At 40.2% G+C, this 24,600-nt stretch overlaps 1 protein-coding gene across 9 annotated transcripts in view; it reads right to left on the minus strand.

The window, feature by feature from the left end:
• LOC106083974 (serine-rich adhesin for platelets) overlaps nucleotides 1–24,600 on the minus strand; it is a 307,710-nt gene that overhangs the window by 1,115 nt on the left and 281,995 nt on the right. For 3 of the 9 annotated variants that reach the window (XM_059361135.1, XM_059361134.1, XM_059361130.1), the window contains exons 2-3: nucleotides 3,965–4,149; nucleotides 2,336–3,895 (exon numbers count right to left, since the gene is read on the minus strand). In XM_059361135.1, the coding sequence (XP_059217118.1) occupies nucleotides 2,384–3,895; nucleotides 3,965–4,081 (1,629 nt within the window). In that variant the 5' untranslated portion in view covers nucleotides 4,082–4,149 and the 3' untranslated portion in view covers nucleotides 2,336–2,383. The other 6 variants (XM_059361129.1, XM_059361132.1, XM_059361131.1 and 3 more) reach the window with 6 other exon arrangements.

The following is a 24,600-nucleotide window of genomic DNA, read 5'->3' on the forward strand; positions in this document are numbered from 1 at the left end:
GGTTGAAATCTGTTGAAAGGAGAGCCGTATTAGCGAGCTTGAGTAGACACAAAGACTGGCCTGTAACGTAATCCCTGATCTATGCCGCTGGCATAGATTTGTTGGAATGCTGATAACGCAGCCTATTAAGCTAGAAGGGTGTGGTAAATACAAATTTGCTCATTAGGGAACATGGCAAGACTTCTCACATATCAATGAGTGCTGTCCCATTCAAGTTTGAGTTCAAGCTAAGGGATCTCCTTTTAAGTCCAAGCAGCGTGCCGCAGAGGGACACCTCCTTGGGAAAAGTTTTTTACATGGCATAATGCCTCACAAATGTTGACAGCATTGGGAGGGTATAACCACCGCTGTCGTCAGGATCGAAACCGGGCGTTTAGGGTCATAGGTGGACATTCTAACCTCTACGGTGGCCACAGCTTCATTTAGAATGCTATATAACGTTGAGAAAAGCATCCGACTACCTGATACCGAGACAGATTCGGAATTGGATCTTCCGTATAAGCATTCTCTACTTTAAAATTGGGCGGCAATTGTTGTCTTTGGGGAGTTTCAGATCTCGAACTGATCTCACTGATGATGCAGTTGGGGAAGAAAATAAGAGTTTACTGTTGTTGTTGTAGCAGTGTGTTGTACACTGAGGCGGCAGCCCTTGCCGATGAAGGATTCCATCAGGTCAATCCGGTACGTACAACCGGCTGCCACGACCTAGCCATGTCGTTTTTATTTTTACGTGAGTGCACGGCGCTTGAGAAGGAGGTACATGCCATTAAGAAGGCCGCGATTGATACGTCACTTAAAAACGTAGGATTTATGTGCATGGTACAACGGGCTCAGGTCCTTAAATACGAGAATGGCAAGGTAGAAATGCTTAGGGTATAGAAACCCTGAAAAGACTCATGACTTAGCGTTGACTAGGTTTGACATGGGATTGTAAGAGTTTACTCATAGGCACTCGCCAAGTCGTTTTGATTTTTAGGTGAGTGCACGGCCCTTGAGACGGAGGTATTTGCTATTACGAAGGCCGCGATTGATACTTCACTTGAAAACGTAGGATTTATGCGCATAGTACAACGGGCTCAGGTCCTTGAATACGAGAACGGCAAGATAGAAATGCTTAGGGTATAGAAACCCTGAAAAGGCTCATGGCATAGCGTTGACTAGGTTTCCTGCTATGAATGTCTCGTCTCGTCTCGCAAAATGTCAAAGAACTAAACCTATTAAAAGGGGGATGGCCGGTGAGAAGATGGACATAACTCTCTGGCATAACCGGAGAGTTATAGACGAACTGCTCATATTCGTCAAGTGGTCGCTGACTGGGATCATATTCACACCATATGCGATAGGCCCTATGACTGCACTCATTGGAATCCCTTATTTTTAGCTATGAAGGAACTACATTGACGAGAATGAGACGAACGAGCCCCTGATGAGTTTATATGCGGCTCAGGTATATACGCATTGTAATTTCTTATTTTTGGTTACGAAGGAGCTACATTGACGGGAATGAGACGAACGAGCCCTGATGAGCTTATATGCGGCTAAGGTATCTCTGAGAAGTCTTTTACAAGAAATCGATTGCGCGGCATAGTTCTAGCAGGCCAAGACGCAATAAGATCCTCTGCGTTGACATTGTCAAACCAAGGCAAGCCCGGATGCGGGGTTCAATTCCCACCAGAGGCTTTGTTCTGGATGGCTAAGAGAGAGGCGATGGGTAAGTGTGAATTTGGACTTGACCGCCAGATTGCCAAGGCCACCATGGCGCATAGGTAAGCATGTACACCAAGGACGATGAACGGCTGATTTCGAATCCAGGTGAGAACATCATAAAAATTAGGTCTGTTCGTGTACTTTCCAGTAAAAATGTGCAGGAGAGCAAGATTAGCCTATACTCTTTTTTGCTATTTATTTGAATTAACCGGCGGGTTTTCATAAAACAGCTGTTCAATGCTGCAAATTTCTACTGGGAAAACCCTAAAGTAGAAATTTGGAGGCGCTCTATTGCCAAACTCTGGAGTTTCTGCTCGCTCTTACGTTCTCCCCTTTCTCTTCTGCTGGCAAATAAAGTAGGCGAACGACTTCCAGTAACAAATGTTTGAGGGCACGAACACAATTATTGTCAGCGGTGGTTATCCCCTCCTTATGCTCGCGACATTTGTGAGGGTATTAAGGAATGTAAAAGCTTGCTTGAAAAAAGGTGTCGCCTTGCGGCACAGCGTACGGACTAGGCTAAAATAATGAGGTCCCCTATCATTGAGCTTTAACTTCACTTGGACAATACTTAATGATATGTGATTAAAAAAATTATCTTATCCAAGACCTTTCCCCACAAACGTACCTTAATCAACTTATAGCACGGAAAATCGTGCTTTTATACTGCGTTAATTCATTGATCCCCATATGTGGTTTGTGCAGGCGCATACTGATTGATGATGTCCTCAATGCAAGCTCTGACATAGTTCTTGTGCGGCTCGGCAACACTCTCCAGTTTTGGCAACATTTTCATAAGGAAAAGAAAATCCGTGGAGAGATTGATATTCTTATGCATCTGGTTGGTGGTCGTTGTTGCTGTTGTGGTTGCTATTGTGCTCGTTGTTGCTGTTGTACTTGAACTTTGCTTATTGCTGTTCGCCTTGATGATGGTGGTGTTGCCAGCAGCACCATTGCTGCTGTAGATGTTACCATTATTGCTGTTGGCCATTGTCGTTAGCGTGTTGGCATTAACAATGACCGGTGTGGCACTTGATTTTTCACCTTTGTCGATTGCTCTGGCATAATGGCCAGAAGCTGGTGTTTTACCATTGGCATTTATGCTCAAAGTGGACGCCGGAATGGAGGCTATTTTCAAATCGCCATTAGAGCTTATATGATCCTGCGTAGGGGACGGTGAATGATGATGTTGCTGATGATACTGATTGACTGGTATGATTTGTGTGGTGATGATTTTGGTACGGTTCTTTTTTGGTGGCAGTGTTAAAGGCAGTCTTTCGTTATTATCCTTGTCGGCTTTTAAGCGTAGTTTTGGGTTGTTGTCGTTGTCATTGCCATTAAAGGCTTTTGCATTTTGGTCTAGGCTTGTAGTAGACCGATTATTATGGCTTGTAGCTCCATTACTGGCGCTAGACACAATGGTGGCTGCTAAACCATTGCCAATATTGAGAGTAGCACTGCTACAAGCTGCCGCTGCAGCAGCAGCTCCTTTGGCCTGTATGCAATTGAGTATTTCGGGCAGGATTTTCTCTATTTTCTGTGGCAATTGACCATTGGTGGTGTCGGTGAAAAGTGTCAGTTTCTTGGTGGTGCCATTGCTGATGCCTTCTGATTTTAGAAACTTTTCCGCCTGACTATCACCCCTGAAACCACCGTTAGCAGCCGTCTTGTCCTCAGTCTCTTTCTCCTCCATTATTAAGTACATTTTTCGTTTTTGAGCTCCACCCGTCTTCAAACTTCCGGTTGCACCATTTGCATTGCCACCACCAATGCCAATATTACTACCCATGCCCCCGCCACAACTATTATTTCCTCCTAGGCTAGTGTCATCACATTTCTCTGTGATCATATAGACCTTGCGATTTTTTAGGGCCAAGGCATGGGTCTTAGCCAGCAAACCAGCATTCAATGTTTTTATGGCATTCTCGGTAAGTTCATCCATGGTGGGACCATTGCAAGTGGTGATGGTGCTGGTGCTGCTGCTACTTCCACTGCTACAACTGTTAGGCGGGGGCGGTGATTCAATGCTGCTGCATGGGCCATCACTGGTATGCGATATTGTCGAGGTGGCAGATGATATGGAGGTGGTACGTTTCGGTGGTGGTTGTACAATTATTGTGGGCTGTTGTTGCTGTTGTATTGCTTCCTTGGCTCCATTGGAGTTGTGAGTTAAAGCACAAAGTCGTTTCTGGAAAAAAAACAAACAAAAAATGATATCAAATTAAGACTGCAAGAGATTTTAATGCACTTAACAAACCTTAAGGACATGTTCGGTGACTATTCTACTGTTGGTGGATGTATTTACCGCCGCCGAGGCTGTTAAAGCCTCCTTTTGCATACGTGTTGGTGTTGTTTTGATTCGTGTCTTAGCCATTTATTTGCTGTGGTACTTGTTGGTGCAATTCAATATGGGAGGACATTTGTTAACATTGTTGAAAGCGGCTGAAAAATTAAGAACATTTAGAGAAGATTTAATATTTGGTTGACTGGTGTAATGGTGTAATGGTAAGAACTAACACAGAAGGCCTTTCCTTTCCAAGATTTTGTGCTATCACAATAAATTAAAATGTTGAGCAGGGTCGTATCTCAGATTATTATTATTTGACACAGTGACTTGTATTAAGCCTCCCGACATCCGACTCTAATATGGTTCAAATCGGACTATCGGACCGATCTTCCAATTTACTCTTCGTTGGCACTCTAACAGCTTCTGCAGAAGTCGTTACTTGGAACCTTAAGTCTATCAGCATGTTTCTCAAATAGACAGTGACTAGTCATAACGGACAAAATGACTGAGACGTCTGTTCCAGCCAACGACAGCAAAGCGGTAGACCTCATCAAATCGTCAGCATATCCTATTAGAAATATTCTATCTCGCATCACTGTTCGCCGTATCTCATCATTCCGGATATCCGTTCGCAGTAAAGAACGTCTGTGCCGCTGCTGAAGTGAACTCATAGTTGCGCGTTTCTTCCTTGGATATACATATGTATGTATATGCATGGTTGAGACCGTACTTACCACAGTTGTGTAAAGTCATAAATTAGGGCTCCCAAGGGTTCAAAAAGTCAAATCGCAAGATCGGTATATATGTGAGCTATATCATGTTCTTAACCAATTTGGACTGAACTTGGAACAGTTGCTGGGAATCATAACAGAACACTATGTGCAAAATTTCAGCCAAATCGGATGAACATCGCAGCTTGTAAGAGCTCAAGTAGTCAAATCGGGAGATCGGTTTATATGTTGGAAGTCACAACAAAACACTATGTGCAAAATTTAAGCCAAATCGGATATGAATTGCGCCCTCTATAGGCTCAAGAAGTATAATTGGCAGATCAGTTTATATGGGAGCTATATCAGGTTATAAAACCAATTTAGACAATACTTGCCACAGTTTTTGGAAGTTATAACAAAACACTTCGTGCAAAATTTCAGCCAAATCGGGTAATAATTGCGCATTCTAGCGGCTAAAGAAGTCAAGATCCAAGATCAGTTTGTAGGGAGCTATATCAGGCAATGAACCATTTGGACCATACACTTCATGCTAAATGTCAGTCAAATCGCATAATAATTGCGCTCTCCAGCAGCTCAAAAAGTCAAGATCCGCAATTGGTTTATATGGCAGTTATATCAAAACATGGACCGATATGGCCTATTTACAACCCCAACCGACTTACACTACTAAGAAGTATTTGTGCAAAATTTCAAGCGCCTAACTTTACTCCTTCGTAAGTTTGCTTGCTTTCGACGGACGGACGTACATGACTAGATAGACTTAAAATGTCATGACGATCAAGAATATACATACTTTATGGGGTATTAGACGAATATTTCGAGGCATGGCGAAATTTGTATGCTCCCATCCTATAGTGGGGGGCATAAAAATCCCAGTTTCGGGAAAAATCCCCCCCATTCCAAAGCCAATGGCTTAGGTGGCACCAAGACGGTGTTCCGCCAACATACACAAGACCAACTATAACAAGCTTTTCTTGCTGATGAGAAAAAGAGCTTTAAACTTGGATTCGCCAAAATTTCAAGTTTGGATTGCTTTGCTCTCTCATACATTCCCTCTCTCTCTCACTCTATCTTGTTATTATTTTAAAGGCAGAATTATGCCATAATGGCTTTTTGATAAGATGCAGGCAGTGCAGCGCTGCAAATGCAATTCGTGAGCAAAGCAATTGGGACTGAGTAAAGCTCATAATTGAGCATGAATTTGGTGTGTGTGCTGCAAGAACACGCATTGCTTGGGTGAAGAGAAGGTGGAAATGGTGAACGAAGGATGTTTAAAATGTTTTGTTATTAAGTTATAGTGGTGGTGGTGTTGCTGCTGCCATCTCTGCTGTTGCCGTTTCTTGACACTGGTCTAAAAATACCGAATTTGGCGTCACCATGTTTTCTTTTTTGGTTTGCTTGCTTGCTTGTTTGTTTGTTTATTTGCCTTGTCTCTATGTTTTTGTAGGTGCGTGCATGAGTTTTTTTGTCCATGCATTCTACACGGCCGCTTATACTTGATTGCATTTTCTGTTTTTCTCTACGAGTATTTCTTGGCCTCCCCCCATTGTTGGGTTTTTGTCTTGAATTTTGCTGTCTAGTTGTGCGATTTAATGACTACTCGTCGTTGTCGTCGTCGTCGTCATCATTGTGGCGTCTTCGTCGTTCGAAGTAAAATGGTTTTGTTTTTGGATTTGGTACATTTAACTTTTGTTTGTTTTTGTCTTAATCATCACAGTGCAAAATATTGCTGAGTAGTTGCTGTTGTGCTTTAACTTGCTGCTCTGTGGAGGTGCCTTGGTTGTTAGTGCTGCATCGATGCTCTTGCAGATTTTGTGCAAGAACTCGCCGAACAAGTTTAAGGTCAAGTTTATGGTGCAAGAATACACATGCACACACATAACATTTGCGGCGAGAGCAATGCAACCAGACAGACGACACTAATAGCAGGCAGCAGCAGCCATGGCCATCAATTTCATAGTTGAATAAACTGATTTTTCTGCTATTTTGTGCTTAGCCAACATAAAGAGGGGGTGAATTTGGAGTAAGAGGGCAATGTCTTCTATTATAAATTATTATACACACATAATTACACATAAATGCATGCGTATGCAGGCTTATATATAAAAAAAAACATACCTAAGTGCATAAGCATATTTTTAAAATTCTCAATAATCGTGTATGACCCTGAATATTTTCACAAAATTTCACAGTAATTTCTTAAAACTTTTATAAATTGTTTTCTAATTAATTACATCCGCCCATAGTTGGTTCTAAGACTTCTTTCTCTGTGTCTTCTTTAAACACTCACTACAATCACTGACTCACTCAACAATAGACTTTGTTTAACCGTCTTTAGTACCGTGCTATAATTAATTCATAATTCTTCCAAATATTCATCAATGACTTATGATTAACGGGGTCGTTGTTCGTTGTTGTATCAGCGAAATGATTAGCGAACGATCTTTCCGAGTGTTCTTTGTTTACTGCCCGAACTCGATTTACTACTACAACTCGAATGACTGGCTGACTATTCTTTCGCAGCCATTACCATTCTTTTTATTTTGAATGGTTTTTTTTGCAATGCTCCACCAACAACAACCAGAAGACAAATAATGCAATTTCCAATTTCAACTACAAGAACGAACCGTGGCAGCGGCGGAGGCAGCAGCAGCAATGGCTTTGCCGACGACAATGAAAACTTTAAATTAGATCCCGTAAAAAAGCACCATTCAATTGCTTACACTCTCACACGCACAACATGGAAAGGTAATGAGCACACACAGAACAAAACAAATTGCACAAATGCTAGCCTATGTATGTATGGATGTGTGCATATACTACTAAAAGTTTACTCCCAATAGCCAAGAGTAATCAAAACAGAGGTCCATATTGCACTCAGCGGAACTATAACACTCGCTCTCTTGTGTATATTTTGAAATTATACTCTCTCGAAAGTTTAAATAACGTTCGTCTGCTGCAAGGGGCATCATGAAAGTTCAAGTATAACAAAGCGAAGAAATAAAATGCACATTTTGCTTATGGTCCAGTAGACTAATAAACATACATATATAGATTTTCATGTACCTATGTAATATACATATATGTATGTAACGCATTTATAAACATAAACAAGCATCAGTAACTACAGGTAAGTTCTGATAAGAATGAAGAAGATACATATACCTACTTAATAGGGTACTGATTTATATATCTAAGGAAGAAACGCGCAAATATGAGTACACTTCAGCAGGGGCACAGACGTTCTATACTGGGACCGGATATCCGGAATGATGAGATGCGAGATGGAATATTTCTAGTAGGATATGCAGACGATTTGATGAGGTCTAACGCTTTGCTGTCGTTGGCTGGAATAGACGTGTCAGTCATTTTGTCTGTTATGACAAGTCACTGTTTGTTCGAGAAACATGCTGATGGACTGAAGGTTGCAAGTAACGGCCTCTGCAGAAGCTGTAAGAGTGTCGTGGAAGAGTAAACCCTAGAACATCCGCTTTATGTGTGTCTCTCCCTGGGAAGCAGAAGAAGTTTTACTTTAGGCTTTCATTTCTTGAGGACTTGTCGGCATTAGTGGATGTGAACATTCGCAGGAGGCCACCGTAGCGCAGAGTTTAGATTATACTCCTATGACGCCGAAAGCCTGAGTTTGAATCCTGGCGAGAAAATCAGAAAAAAAACAAGTGAAAACGTGTTAAGATTGGTCTATTTGGCAGCTATATCCAAATATAGTCTGATCTGGACCATATGCTGGTCAGATAATGGGAGGCATAATACAAGTCCCTGTGTCAAATACCAATGAAATCGGATAATAAATGCAGCTTTTACGGGCTCAAGACCCTTAATCGGCAGATCGCTCTATATGGCAGCTTTATCTGAATTAGACTGATCTGAACCATATTTGAGTCGCACATCGGGAAACTGTAATAAACTCACAATTTCAATCGGGTACAAATTGCGGCTTTTTATGGGCGTAAGACCCTTAATCGCAGAAGGTTTTATATGGCTATATATATGAATATAATCCGATTTAAACCATATTTGAATCGGATGTGGGGAGACTTAAAACAAGTTACTATATGTATACATAGACCCTCAATCAGCAGATCGGTCTATATGGAGCTTTATCTAAATATTGTCCGATCTGGGCCATATTTGTGATAACGAAAGGCTTAAAACAACTCTGTATTTCAAGTTTCAGCGAAATATGGTAATAAATGCAGCTTTTATTTGCTCAAACCCCTTAATCGACAGATCGGTCTCTATGGCAGCTATATCTGAATATAGAATGATCTATGCCATATTTGAGTCCCATATCGGGGGCTTTAATCAACTCACTATTTAAAATTTTAGCGATATCGGATAATAATTGCAGTTTTTATGGGCTTAAGACTCTTAATTAGCAGATAGGTGTATATGACAGCTATATCTAAATATTGTCTGATTTTAACCATATTTAATTTTGATATCGGGAGGCTTGAAACAACGGACTGTCTATAATTTCATCGAAGTCGGATAATAAATGCGCCTGTTACGGGCTTAAGACCCTAAGCACAACTTCCAGTTTCAAATTTCACTAGAGGGTGCAATTCTTATCCGATATGGCCGAAATTTTGTTATGATTTCCAACAACTGTGTTGAGTACGGTTGAAATCAGTCCATAACCTGATATAGCTGTCAAATAAATCAATCTGGGGTGTTGACTTTTTGAGCCTCTAGAGGGCGCAATCTCTATCCAATTTGGCTGAAATTTTCCAAATAGTGTTTTGTTATGACTTCCAACAACTGTGCCAATTATGGTTTTAATTGGTCCTTAACCTGATATAGTTGCTATTTAAACCGATCTGGGATCTTGACTTCTTGAGCCTCTAGAGGTCGCAAATACTATCCGATTTGGCTGGAATTTTACAACTATAAAAAGGAGGCCCCTTATCATTGAGCTTAAAAACGTGAATCGGACTGATATGTGAGAAGTTTGCCCCTGTTCCTTAATGGAATGTTCATGGCAAATTTGCAATTTACAAACGGAATGAACATAGTTGTTGTTGTTGTTGTAGCCACGCTCTCGTATGTGAGCAAGCTCGTTCCTGTTTAAAGGACCGATCGCCGCGCGAACAAGGTGGCCATTGGTTATTAAAAGGTGCCAATAACCCGCTTTGTCATATCAAGCATCGTAGGCACTCAGTATTTATGCATGAGCCGGTGTCGCCCGGCCTCTCACTGAGACTCTGCGCTCGATACCGCTAATTGTCCGCTACTGCCGTTGCAGCTACTCCGTATGGAGCATTCCACTATCCGCAAACGTGTGGACGCGCCCGGTAGCTCACAGCTAAGCTTCTCATGACAGCAATAAACACCACACAGATCTGACCTCAATGTTCCAGCTTGTGTGGTGCTCATAGCTATTCCGTGCCGGGATATACTATTGTAAGTTAGTATAATCCTATTTTGATGTTGATGGTCATACAGATTCAATACTCAGATAAAATTTCAAATCGAAAAGATGTGACATTACCGCAAGGATATCTTTAAGTGTTCGTTCGGTTTATCGTTTCACGTCCATTCATGTCTATATTTTCTTAAAATGCATCTAAAGACTTCATAATGGTAGCTCGCTCTTCCTCTCATTTGTATTCTCAAGTGGCACTTTAGGCTTTGCAAATGTTGGGTGGAGTGTAAGCATTTTGCTTCCGCTTACTTTAGATGGGGAAGAGAAGAACAGTGCTAACGAATGGTTCGCATCTCCCTCTGGCATTGAAAACTTTGCTGTTGTGTTGTGTCGCTTATTGTTGCAGGCGGCAGGCAGGCAGGCAGCTTTATGGCAATTTTGCATTTGAAGTTCTATGCCCGTTGGTTCAATGAACTTTGACTTTGAACAAAAAGCACTTCCCGTGCTGGGGCTGCTTATTATACAATTGCAACCCACACATACAAACTCACTCAAGCACACCAGAGAAGCTCATTCCCAACAAATGCCGCATTGAGAATCGCGTAGCATGTATTCTCAAGCCGCAAATCAAACAAAACAGAGCCATGGTGGACTGTTCTGCTCTTACAACAGAAGGCACAGCACTACGATGCATCAATACAACACACAACGCGTATATACATACATATGTAGTTGCATACGTACATATTTGCACAATGTGTGTTCATGCAAGCTCATCAGCAATAGGCACAAAAGCAGTATGAACAAAAAAGCTTTTCATCAAACTCAGAAAGTATGCAGCAGGCCTATGTAATTATCTGTTTTGCTCTCATTCAACTGAGAGAGAAACAATCGACTAGCAATGAAACTGTTGTTCTATACTTAAAAGAGCTAATTTTTACATTTTGCTTACACCCCGCTAGGCTTGAGAGCATTTAGTATAGAAGCAAAGAGAGTAAGAACATAAAATGGAACCGCTAACTTGGAATGCACTACTAGCAGAATGCCCTCATGTAGCATTAAACATAAGTTGTTGTTATGGTGTTACTTCTTCTTTTGGTTAATATAAACCATGGTCAAACAAAAAATGCTAGACTTCGGGAAAGCTGCTATTATTGTGGCAATTGCCAATGTCTGGCTTATAGCAATAACAAGAAGAAAGACAAGAAACGAACTAGTTTGCTGTATTGACAAACGAATCCTAGCTCTTTATCGTGGTTCTAGATTATAATTTGTTGCTTCCCACTGGTCTGTTGGCACTGATGGGTGGCGTTATGTTCCAAATACTTATCTAAAAGATCACTTTAGGCAATGGCATAACGAATTTTACCTCAAACTATGACAAAATTTTCCACAATACCATGGCAGCCGGTTGTATGTATCGGATTGACCCGATAGAGTCCTTCATCGGCAAGGGCTGCCGCCTCAGTGTATTTGTTCGTCATGGGAGAGGCTCATCCTGGAGTGCCTTCTCCGAACGCTTCTGGTCCCTGTCGGGTTTGAAAAGAACCTTGGACCCTGGTTCTGTTCGGTTTGCCAGAACAGCCTCCATCATCGATCAGTGTCGGTGTAGTGTAACCGGTGCATGGAGTGGGTGTAATTCCGATCTTGCTCTGGTCTTACGTCACTACGGGAGTACAGTTACTCTGAATATGTTGCAAGGTGCTGTGCGAATATACACAGGAGTGGGTCACAAGCGTCGTCGCCTTCTGCGTCCTTGTCGTCGTACCATGTGACCCCACCTCTCCCGTGAGGCAATATACACAATAGCAGCACCCCAGCCGCACTATTGCCGGACCAGTGCCTGAAAGTGTATCATTCTTGCAATTGAATTGCAACAGTCTCCGAGGCAAGATCGACGAGATAGTAGATTTTATGAGTCAGAAGAACAGATCCAGGAGACAAAGCTGACAAACACATGTACTCAAACAGTTGTATCGGATACAATGTGCTACGAAGGGTCGCTTAAGAAATGGACGGTAGGAGATTGGTCTTCGTGATACACCATTCCGTGCAGTATAGACCCATCTAGCCTGTGCCTGGCTCTAGTGACACCTACATAGAATGTATGGGGAAAGCAGTCAAGTCCGGTACTGTAGAGATACATACCGTCGGTTGGCTGTTGTGTCCCAATTAATGTTCAAATTAACAGGCCCTGCATTATTGGCCTACTGACTGGCCAAAGTCACCTTTTTCTAGGAGATTTTACTGCGCACCACATTTCATGGCATTCTCCCCTAGGTAACGACCAACAGGGCATGGCTTTGGCAGAGAAGATTGAAGGCTGCACGTTTTCGCGGTGAATGAGGATGCCCCCACTAGGATAACGAGAAGGTTTGGCAGCTCGCCAGACATTTCTATTGCATCCCCTGATCTCCTGGGTGACGTGTCCAGGCAATCCGTCATTTCTTTGGGATCAGACCATCTGCCATAATATTCACCATCGACTGACCACCCGACAACATAACCTTTGAGCGCCGATGATTTATCAATCAGAAAATAGACGATTGCGTTTGTTTTAGGGTATACACAAATCGCCGCTTCAGTGACACCCCTCACAAATATGCTGGTAGCTGAGAGAAAGTTCTGAGAAATCATTAACGCTGCAGCCGCTCGCTTTATACCACCCGGTCGAATACCCAAAGTAAGGCCCAATTTCCTGGCGCAGACAGTGGTACTCGCAGACGAGCGTCTAGGACGACTAAAATCTTATGGGGAGATCCGTATCATGAGAAGACGTGACTATTTCTGAAAGGAAATAAGAAGGAGGTCAATATATATTTCGGTATCACAACGGGACACACAGGACATCGAGCTCACTAATGCAAAATAGGTGCGTCAAGTGATAGCATGTCTAGGGCATGTGGGGAAGATAATGAGAGGTTGGAGCATTTTCTATGTCGATGCCTGGTTTTCGCGGCCACTTAAAGTGGAGTACGAAATTTTCGGTTGCAGTAAAGACATTTATGTCTCCACTGGAAAAAAGTTGTGTAGTCTAAAAGATGGCGGCATACATCGATCTATAATTTTTTTTTTTTTTGCTCGATTTTTAATCATGTTAGACCAAAAAAGTACATGCAAATTTACCCATGAACATTCCAATAGGGAACAGGGGCAAACTTCTCATATAATGATGTTTGCAGAGTTGCATTTTTCAACTCAGCGCTTATTCTGTTTTGGCCTTAACGGAGCTCCTTTTTATAGCCGAGTCCAACCTTTGCGCGGACCAGGCCCGAAGGACAACGAATGATATATAATCATAAATTGAGGGCTGTGAGCGTTCCAAAACTACGTGGAATGATAGATAACCACAAATAGGCGGCTGTGAGCATTACTACGTGGCCTAATCTAGATTAGAAGAGGTCTACCGCTTTGCTGTCACTGGCTAGAACAGACGTCTCAGCCATTGTGTCCGTCATGACAGGTCATTGTCTAATCGGAAAACATGCTGACAGACTGAAGGTTGCCAGTAACGTCTTTTACAGAAGCTGTGAGGACATCGATGAAGAACAGACTATAGAACGCCTTCTGTGTGTGTGTCCCGCTCTGGCGGTCATAAGAAGTTCTACTTTAGGTTCTCATTTCTTTGAGAACCTGTCTGATTTAGCGGATGTGAACATTCGCAAGTTATTGGGCTTTTGAAAGCGATCTGGATGGTTTAACGGTAGGAAGTAGAAGGCATCTTTCTTTTTCTGTTCCAGTGGTATCACAATGGACGAAAACGTTTAAGTGAGTCTGATGGCAGACTGCCACTTAAACCTAACCTAGCCTTTGCGCAACGGTGCTCTAAGCACATATGAACTGAAATTAATCGTTTTTATTTTTTTAACCGTTTTTATTTTTTTAACCGTTTTTATTTTATTTATCAATTTATTTCATGAAACAATCAAAATACATATCCATTTTCATTTATAGTTGCAAGCAAAAATTTTCCAATGACTATAATATCACCTTGTAACACAAAGAAAATTTTATTTGAGTTGCGTACCTGCAAGTGAAAATTTCGGTAACGGTATCGGTAACGCAAATTTTACTTAGGATATCTCTATGCATTTTTTATGGTAACGAAAACTTCGCCAAAGGTGCATACTGCCATTAACAAGAAAAACAAGTAAAAAGGCGTTAAGTTCGGCCGGGCCGAACTTTGGATACCCACCACCTCGGGTATATATGTAAACCACCTTTCATCAAAATTCGGTTAAAATTTCATACCTTATGTCCCATATCAGTTATATCCAACTATGTTCCGATTTGGACCAAATACTAATAAGTACACTAGCTATATCTAAAAATAAACCGATCTGAACTATATACGACACGGATGTCGAAAAGCCTAACATAAGTCACTGTGTCAAATTTCAGTGAAATCTGATTGTAAATGCGTCTATTTGGGGGCCAAGACTTTAAATCGAGATATCGGTCTACATGGTAGCTATATCCAAATCTGGACCGATTTGGGCCAAGTTGCACAAAAATGTCGAAGAGCCTAACACAAAGCACTGTCCCAAATTTCAGCGAAATTGGACAATAAATGTCTCTTTTATGGGCCCAAAACCTTAAATCGAGAGATCGGTCTATATGGCAGCTAAATTCAAATCTGGACCGATCTGGGCAAAATTAAGGAAGGACGTCGAAGAGCCTAACCAAACTCACTGTCTCAAATTTCAGCGACATCGGACAATAAATGCGTCTTTTATGGCCCCAAAAACTAAAACCTAGATATCGGTCTATATGGCACCTATATCCAAATCTGGACCGATCTGTGCGATATTGCAGAAGTATATCAAGGGCTTAACTTAACTCACTGTCCCAAATTTCGGCGACATCGGACAATAAATGAGCATTTTATGGGCCCAAAACCATAAATCAAGAAATCGATCTATATGACAGCTATATCCAAATCTGAACCGATCTGGACCAAATTGAAGAAAGATGTCGAAGTGCCTAACATAACTCACTGTCCCAAATTTCAGCAAAATCGTACAATAAATGTGTCTTTTATGGGCCTAACACCATAAACCGGAGGATCGGTCTATATGGCAGCTATATCCAAATCTGGACCGATCTGAGCCAAATTAACGATAAATGTCGATGGGCCTTACACAACTCACTGTACCAAATTTCAACGCAATCGGATAATAAATGTGGCTTTTATGGGCCTTAGATCCTAAATCGGAGGATCGGTCAATTTGGCAGCTATATCCAAATCTGGACCGATCTGAGCCAAATTGACGAAGGATGTCGAAGGGTCTAACACAACTCACTGCCCCAAATTTCACCGAAATCGGATAATAAGTGTGGCTTTTATAGGCCTAAGACCCTAAAACGGCGGATGGGTCTATATGGGGGCTATATCAAGATATAGTCCGATATAGCCCATCTTCGAACTTAACCTGCTTATGGACAAAAAAAGAATCTGTGCAAAATTTCTCTATTTTTAAAGACTGTAGCGTGATTTCAACAGACAGATGGACGGACATGTCTAGATCGTCTTAGATTTTTACGCTGATCAAGAATATATATACTTTATAGGGTCGGAAATGGATATTTCGATGTGTTGCAAACGGAATGACAAAATGAATATACCCCATCCTTCGGTGGTGGGTATAAAAATATCAATACGATAACTTGTAACCGGAGGATGAGAATGAGTTCTTGGACTATCAGCATGTTTTCTAATCAGACGGAGACAGTATCATGGCGGATACGAGGAGTCACAATTCTGTTCTACCAAAACGGCAGCAAATAAACATACATCTTCATGTTTGAATTGAAGCTTATAGGTCATAAGCTTGGAGCCTTCTCAACCCACAATTTGTGACCATCTAAGAATTGCGGAGTAAAGATGAAATTGAGTTTGAATAATAAAAGAATTTATTTAAAGAAAGAATATTTGTAATGAACCTCTAGGATACCCCAAACAGACTGAATTGAAAAATATTTGACAAGAATACAAAAGTGTACATTTTCTATTGCTCAAATTCATAACATACTATGTTTGAAAAACGACTTCAAAACCCCCTCTCAATCATATAATCCAATCCAGTTGCATAGATTCTTAAAAAATATATTATCTAACGATTTTGTGAAAATGTCTGCCAATTGATTTGCGGTTGATATTGGCTGGATTTCAATTATTCGTTTTTGAATTAAATCACGGACAAAGTGATGTTTGATATCAATATGCTTTGCTCGTTTCATTTCAACATTTGAAGCCATGCATATTGATCCATTGTGCTTCATGCTTGATAACTTGTAGATCTTGAAGTAGCCCTCTGATCCACACTGCTTCTGAGGCTGCTGAACTGAGAGCAATATATGCCGCCTTGCTGGAAGATGTTGCAACAGTCTGATGTTTTTTACTGGACCAGGATACAGTACAGCCGAATAATTTGAAAATATATCCACTGACAGATTTCCTATCATTTATGTCATTGATGATGCCTACTGGGGTACAGCATCAAGTTTTCGGTTCATAGACCCTTTCAAAAATCTTAGAACCTTTTTAAGAGCTTTCCAATAATGTTCTGAAGGCTGTTGTTGAAACCATCCAAGATAACCAACATGATAGCATACATATATCGGGTCTCACGCAAAGCATAATGCACATTAAACTTCCCAGTAGTTCTTTGTAAGGTTTGTCAATGTTTGAGTTTTCCGTTTTTCTTAATTGCATGCCTTTGTCCATTGGCGTTTTCACAGGATTATACTCTTCCATTGAAAACTTCAGCAGTACATTTTTAATATTTATTAGCTTCTTGAGACAACATCAATATATTATTCTGTACTTCAACTTTCATTCACAGGAAAAATTTAAATTTTCCACTTTCAGACAGTTCAAATTGTTTCGACAATTCACATTTTCAGTTGTTAACAGAAGTAATATTTGGTGCAGCTATTAATAATTCATCCACATACATTATGATGTACATGTTATCGTTTCCTTTTTCAAATTTGGTATATAGACAATAGACGTGCTTTGATCTTTGAAATCCAATATAAACCAAGAAATCGTTCAAAGTATCATTCCAACATTTTGGAGCTTGTTTTAGACCTTAAAGTGACTTAAGCAATCTGCTCGCATTACCTTGAGTTGTTGAAGCCCATTCTGGAATAACTATATTTATTTCCACTTGCAAAACACCGTGCGAAAAGGCAGTCCTAACATCTCGCTGTTCTAGGTATAAATTCTTTTTCATGGCAACTGCTAAAACGGTTCTTATTGTTGTTAGTTTCGCCACAGGAGCGTAAGACTGAGTACAATTTACACCATACTTTTGTAAAAATCCCTTTATATCTTACTGGAAGTCCATTTTCGTCATACTTAAAACGGAATACCCATTTCGTTTTGGAGGTTTTACATTATTAGCCAGATTTGTTATTATCCATACCTTGTTTTTCTCCATCGACTTCAATTCTTCTTTCAAAGCCTTGTACCATTCCTCTGAATCAGTTCTCCCAGAGATATTCGAAAACACATAACCTCTTAGAATTGCGGAATAAAGAAGAAATTGAGTTTGAATAATAAAAGAATTTATTTAAAGAAAGAATATTTTTAATGAACTTCTGGGATATTCCAAACAGACTGAATTGAAAAATATTTGACAAATTCATAACATACTATGATTGAAAAACTACTTCAATAGACCATCTCTCATCCCTTCCCTTTGAGCCTTAGGTATCCCGTAAAACATTAATTTTACGTTAAGTTATATATATATATTTGTAATATGTATACAAATTTCACAATTGTAAAATTAAATTTTATGCTGCAGTTCTCTGTCTGAACTATCTTGTTCAATTTAAAGATATCGCAGTGGACCCCATGTGGTGAGAAAGTTTGCTAAACAAATAAGGGCTCTCTGCAGGAGATGGTGATGTCATGCATATAAAAGGACTTTCAAAAACTGACAACTTCTTTAACACACTTACAGGAAAACACACTGACGAAGTTTATGTGTTTGAAAACAACTTCATTTCTTCCATACTCTTATGATTATGTCCACAAAGGGACATTTATGCTAGGAAGGCAACTAAAAGCTTTACTTATTGTGTGGTCCGTTAATTTCATCATTCCGTTTGTAACACCTTCGTCTTGACATTTTAAGTCGATCTAGCCATGTCCGTTCGTCTGTCGAAAGCACGCTAACTTTCGAAGGAATAAAGCTAGGCGCTAGAAATTTGGCACGCATACTTCCTTTTAGGTTATGTTAGGTTAGGTTGAAAAGAGGGTGCAGATATTAATCCGCCGCGACATGCGACTATGGACATACACCTAAGCCAGTAATCGGCTTGTTGTGCGCTCTTAATACCAAAAAAAGTAACCTCTAAAAAGAAAATTGTATGTTTGGAATTCCGTGCTAATTACAAAATCCTTAATTGTTTTCAATACTACTCCCCTAAGTTTGTGCATGTCTGGCATTGTGTCTCCATCTAAGTACCGGTATCTGTTGGACGCGAAAGCTGGACACTGACAAAGGAAATGCTCCAACGTCTCATCATCTTCCACGCATGCCCTACACATGCTATCACTTGCCGATTTTACATAAGTGAGCTCGTTGTCCTATGTGTCCCGTCTTACTACCTTTCAGTAACAGCGTCGTTTTCTTACGATCTGGATCTCCCCATAGGTTTTTTGCCGCCCTACCGACCGTTACGCTGTTCCACAGGGTTACATGCGTATTCGTCGCCCACGGCCTCAACTCGGACTGCGTCGACCCGAAAGACTTCGGGTTAGCCAAGTTTATTGACGCCAGTTGCCTTCACTGCCAAATTGTCTACCTAGTCATTCCCAGTTACTCCGTTATGGCCCGGCACCAAAACTATGCGGATCGTGCCATCCTTTTTACATTCTAAGACTGTTCGTGATCTTATCCTCCTGGTTGTATATGCCCTTATGGCCTATCCGCTAAATCGGTAGATCGGTTTATATGGGAGCTAGATCAGGTTATGGACCGATTCGGACCGTACTTGGCACAGTTGTTGGAAGTCATAACAGGACACCACGTGCAAAATTTCAGCTAAATCGGACAAAAATTGTGACTTCCAAGGGCTCAAGAAGTCAAATCGGGAGATCGGTTTATATGGGAGCTATATCCAAATCTGAAATCATTTGCAATTCCCAACAACCTACATCAATATTAAGTATCTGTGCAAAATTTCAAATGGCTATCTTTACGCGTTGGACCGCTATAGTGATTTCGACAGACGGGCGGACGGACGGGCATGGCTAGATCGACTCAGAATGTCGAGACGATCAAGAAAATTTTTGTACTTAATGAGGTCTTAGACGAATATTTCGAGGTACTACAAACGGAATGACTAGATTAGTATATCCGCATCCTATGGTGGTAAGTATAAAAATAGATGGAGACATTGAGCTGAAAATATGCACAGACGTCGGAAATGGGCTATATCGGACTATATCTTGACATAGCCCCCTATCTTCCCATTTAAGTTCTTGGGGTCATAAAAGGCACATTTGTTAGTCGATTCGTCTGAAATTTGGCACAGCGGTTGTATTAAGCTCTTCCACATCCCCATTCAACCATTCTATATGAACTAGATCGGGCTATACTTGGAAATATATAGCAGTCAAATATACCGATCTCCAGATTTAAGTTCTTGGACCCATAAAAGGAACATTTATTAAGAGATTTCGACATCCGTGCCTTATATGGTCAATATTTGGATGTAGCTGTCATATATACTGATCTATATTGGGAAGGTATAGGGTCCATAAAAGACGCTGAAATTTGGTACAATGAGTTGCGTTAGGTCCCTTGACGTTCGTACCGAGTATTGTCTAGATCAGGCTATATGGTGTAGATCAGACTATATACAATCTCCCGTTTTATGGTTTAGAACAATAAATTGAGTGGGATGCCTTGACGTCCCTGGTGAGTTGGCTCCAGTTCGGACCATATTTCGATATAGCTGCTAAGTTTTCATAGATGGTGTATTTTCACCAGACTTGACGTAATGAGATTATGTATATCGGATGTGGTGGGAATTGAAACTTCGTAGCAGCCGAAATTAATGATTTTTTACTTTTTTATATAGAAATCCAGGATTCACTGAATAAGGTTAAGCCAAGCGATCAGCCGATATACTTTTTTTTAATATTTGGCTGTACTTGGCATTGAGGATGTCAACTTGTTCTCTTTTTACATTCATTCTTTGTTTACGTTTTCTCCTATATGATGACATTTTCAATCGTCAGATTTGACATCCTTAATGATGTTTATGGGGCCTATCCACTTTGTGTTTTTGCATGTGACCTAACCTTCTATTAGTGAATCCTGATAGAAACCAGTAAGGAAAGGCAAAAGTCAGTCGGTGCCGTCTGTATAATACCCCACAAGTATCCTATAAGAACAAAATGGGAGCTATCTAATTCTAAATCAATTTTATGGACCCCGGCCTATGTTTTTAGATGGGTTATTAAACAATTCGTATCAAATTTCGAGCAAATAGGTTCAAATTGTAATAACTACGGTAGACAAATGACAACATTATTGCAAATTACTGAAAATCTGGCAAACATATATATGAGACTTATATCTTAATCTGAACTGATTTCGAATAAACTCTACAGATATTGTGGTTATCGCCAAGGAAAGCGTTGTGGAAAATTTTGGCAAGATTGGACAATAAATGCGCTTGCAGTGGCTCTAGAAGTGAAAATAGGGCGATACACACATATGGCAGCTATATCTAAATTTCGACCCATTTCTGTGAAATTCACCAGTAATATTAAGAGTCGTAAAAAAATCCTTCCTGCCAAATTTCGAGAGAATCGGTTAACAGATGAGCATTTTATTGCAAAATTTCACAATATCGGACGAACATATATATGGGATCTATATCTAAATCCAAACCGATATCAAGCAAGCTCTATAGATATTGTGGTAGTCGTCGAGGAAGTGTTGTACACAATATTGGGAAGATTGGTCAATAAATGAGTCTGCAGTGGCTCTAAGAGTGAAAATCGGGCGATATATATATGAAAGCTATATCTAAATCTGAACCGATTTCTATGAAATTTACCAGTAATGTCGGGAGTCATAAAAAAACTCTGTCTGCCAAATTTCGAGAGAATCGGTTAACAAATGAGCACTTTATTGCAATATTTCACAAAATCGGACGAACATATATATGGGAGGTATTTCCAAATCTGAACCAATTTTTTTAATTTCAATAGGCTTCGTATCTACGTCAAAAAAAATGTATGTGTCAAATTTGAAAACTATCGGATGAAAATTGCGACCTTTAGTTTGTACACAATTAACATGGACAGACAGAAAGTGATTCTGAAAATTGCGGCCTGTAGTTGGTACACAAATTAACATGGACAGACAGACGGACATGGCTAAATCGAATCAGAAAGTGATTCTGAATCAATCGGTATTCCTATCAATGGGTCTATCTCTCTTCCTTCTGGGTATTACAAATAAATGCACTAAGTTTTATACCCTGTACCATAGTGGTGGTGTATAAAAACTCCCAACCCTGATGAAAAAAAATTAACAACAGATGTTATAATTTTCTGAACACAACTACTCTGTGCTCTGCACCAAAAGCTCTCTCAGCATAAAACACCGGCATTATTCAATGAAGCATAACAAGAAAGCTCAAATGCAGTTGCCACAAAAACAAAACAAAGTGAGAACACAAAAACAACAACAGCAAAAAAGGGACAATATACTGCCGAAGATGTAGCATAAATGAGGAAATGACGCCGCTTTGTTTTTATTGGGGAAGTTTTGTTTGTTTGTTTAATCACCGTCTGCTGGTGCCAATATTTTAGGGAAACAAAAACAAAGCTTTTGCCAGCAGAAATACTACGTCTGGCTTTCCAGGCAATTGAGAATGTACAATAGTTTGGTCGAATACATCTTGCATTTGTGCTGTTGAAGTATCAGCAGATCGGTAAATGGTAGGGTAGGCAAACAAGAAGCCATTTCTGAGGGCTCTAAAAGGGTTGAGTAATTCAATACCCTACAACACTGTTGAAATTAATGCTGCTATATGTCAGTGCTTGCAAGACCTTGCGTTAAAGTATTGCATGAACCCGCATCAACCTGCAAGTATTTAAATTTGTTATAGGTACCTCTTCTGCACCACTTTAGCGATATTGTAACTTAGTATATTTGTGTGTAACCTTGAGCAAGAAGAAACACTCTCATTGATAGGAAAATCGAACAGTTCAGAACAGTGGTGCACAAAACGAAAAATTTCCTTAACGTACACTTATGCTCTTTGTTTAAGTCGTTGTTGTGACAGCACCCGGTGAACATATGCAAGGGTGCATGGTATATATATATATTCTTGATCGTCGTGAAATTTTATGTCGATCTAGCCATGTCCGTCCGTCTGTCTGTCTAAAGCACGCTAACTTCCGAAGGAGAAAAGCTAGCCGCTTGAAATTTTGCACAAATACTTCTTATTAGTGTAAGTCGGTTGTTATTGTAAATGGGCCATATCGGTCCATGTTTTGATATAGCTGCCATATAAACCGATCTTGGGTCTTGACTTCTTGAGCCTCTAGAGTACGCAATCCTTATCCGATTGGGATGAAATTTTGCACGACGTGTTTTGCTATGATATCCAACAACTGTGCCAAGTATGGTTCAAATCGGTTTATAACCTGATATAGCTGCCATATAAACCGATCTTGGGTCTTGACTTCTTGAGCCTCTAGAGTGCGCAATTCTTACCCGATTGGAATGAAATTTTGCACGACGTGTTTCGTTATGATATCCAACAACTGTGCCAAGTATGGTTCAAATCGGTCCTTAACCTTATATAGCTGTCATATAAACCGATCTTGGGTCTTGACTTCTTGAGCCTCTAGAGTGCGCAATTCTTATCCGATTGGAATGAAATTTTGCACGACGTGTTTTGTTATGATATCCAACAACTGTGTCAAGTATGGTTCAAATCGGTCCATAACCTGATATAGCTGCCAGATAAACCGATCTGGGGTCTTGACTTCTTGAGCCTCTAGAGTACGCAATTCTTATCCGATTGGAATGAAATTTTGCACGACGTGTTTTGTTATGATATCCAACAACTGTGCCAGGTATGGTTCAAATCGGTCTATAACCTTATATAGCTGTCATATAAACCGATCTTGGGTCTTGACTTCTTGAGCTTCTAGAGGGCGCAATTCTTATCCAATTTGAATGAATTTTGGCACGTAGTATTTTGTTATGAAAGCCAACAACTGTGCCAAATATGGTTCAAATCGGTTCATAACCTGATATAGCTGTCATATAAACAGATCTGGGGACTTGACTTCTTGAGCTTTTAGAGGACGCAATTCCTATCCGATTTGGCTGAAATTTCGCAAGACGTTTTTTTTTCCCTCAACAACTATGTCAAATAAAGTACAAGTCGGTTCACAACCTGATTTAGCTGCCATATAAACCGATCTGGGATCTTGACTTCTTAAGCCTCTAGAGATCGCAATTATTATCCGATTTGCCTGAAATTTTGTACGACGTATTCTCTCATGACCATTAACATACGTGTTTATTATGGTCTGAATCGGTCTATAGCCCGATACAGCTCCCATATAAATCGATCTCTCTATTTTACTTCTTGAGCCCACAAAGAGCGCAATTCTTATTCGAATTGGCTGACATTTTACACAGGTCTCCAACATAAATATAATTTGATTGTGGTCCAAACCGGACCATATCTTAATATCGCTCTAATAGCAGAGCAAATCTTTTCTTATATCCTTTTTTTTTTTGCCTAAGAAGAGATGCCGGGAAAAGAACTCGACAAATGCGATCCATGGTGGAGGGTATATAAGATTCGGCACGGCCGAACTTAGCACGCTTTTACTTGTTTCTCTTAAGAACGAATGTCTTTTTACTGATTTAACACTAGAAAAGTAAGGTAAACTCTTTATGTGCACTTAATATTATGTTTGTGATTAAAATATGTCTAAAGTTTAGTCAATTGAACAACTTTTTACTGATAGAGAGAATTGTAAAAAATTTGCAGAGAGTATTTCACACATACTGTCTCATTTTTATTTTGGGCACCACTGGTTCAGAATCAGAGTTGCCGTTTTGAGCTTTTTATACCAAAATTGGTAGGATTTACCCTTAATTTTATGGGTTTGGTCGGATGAACGGCCTATTTCGATTTGGGTAGATTTTTAGCGAAAATGCATTTTTATATTCACAGCCATAGGATCCATCCGTCCGTCTTTTCTAAACACGCTACAGTCCTAAAAAATTGAGATATTGAGCGAAAATTTGGAACAGTGAGTGGTGTTAAGATCCCCAATATGTGAGTGGGGTATGGTCTAGATCAGATTGTATCTTAAGTTCTCATATAGATCGATCCCCAGATTTAAGGCTTAAAGCCCATAAAAATCGAATTTATTGCCCGATTCCTGTGAAATTTAACACAGTGAGCTGTGTTTTGTTTTTTGA

The sequence above is a fragment of the Stomoxys calcitrans genome, chromosome 1, assembly GCF_963082655.1.
Source record: "Stomoxys calcitrans chromosome 1, idStoCalc2.1, whole genome shotgun sequence".
NCBI classification, from domain to species: Eukaryota; Metazoa; Arthropoda; class Insecta; order Diptera; family Muscidae; genus Stomoxys; species Stomoxys calcitrans.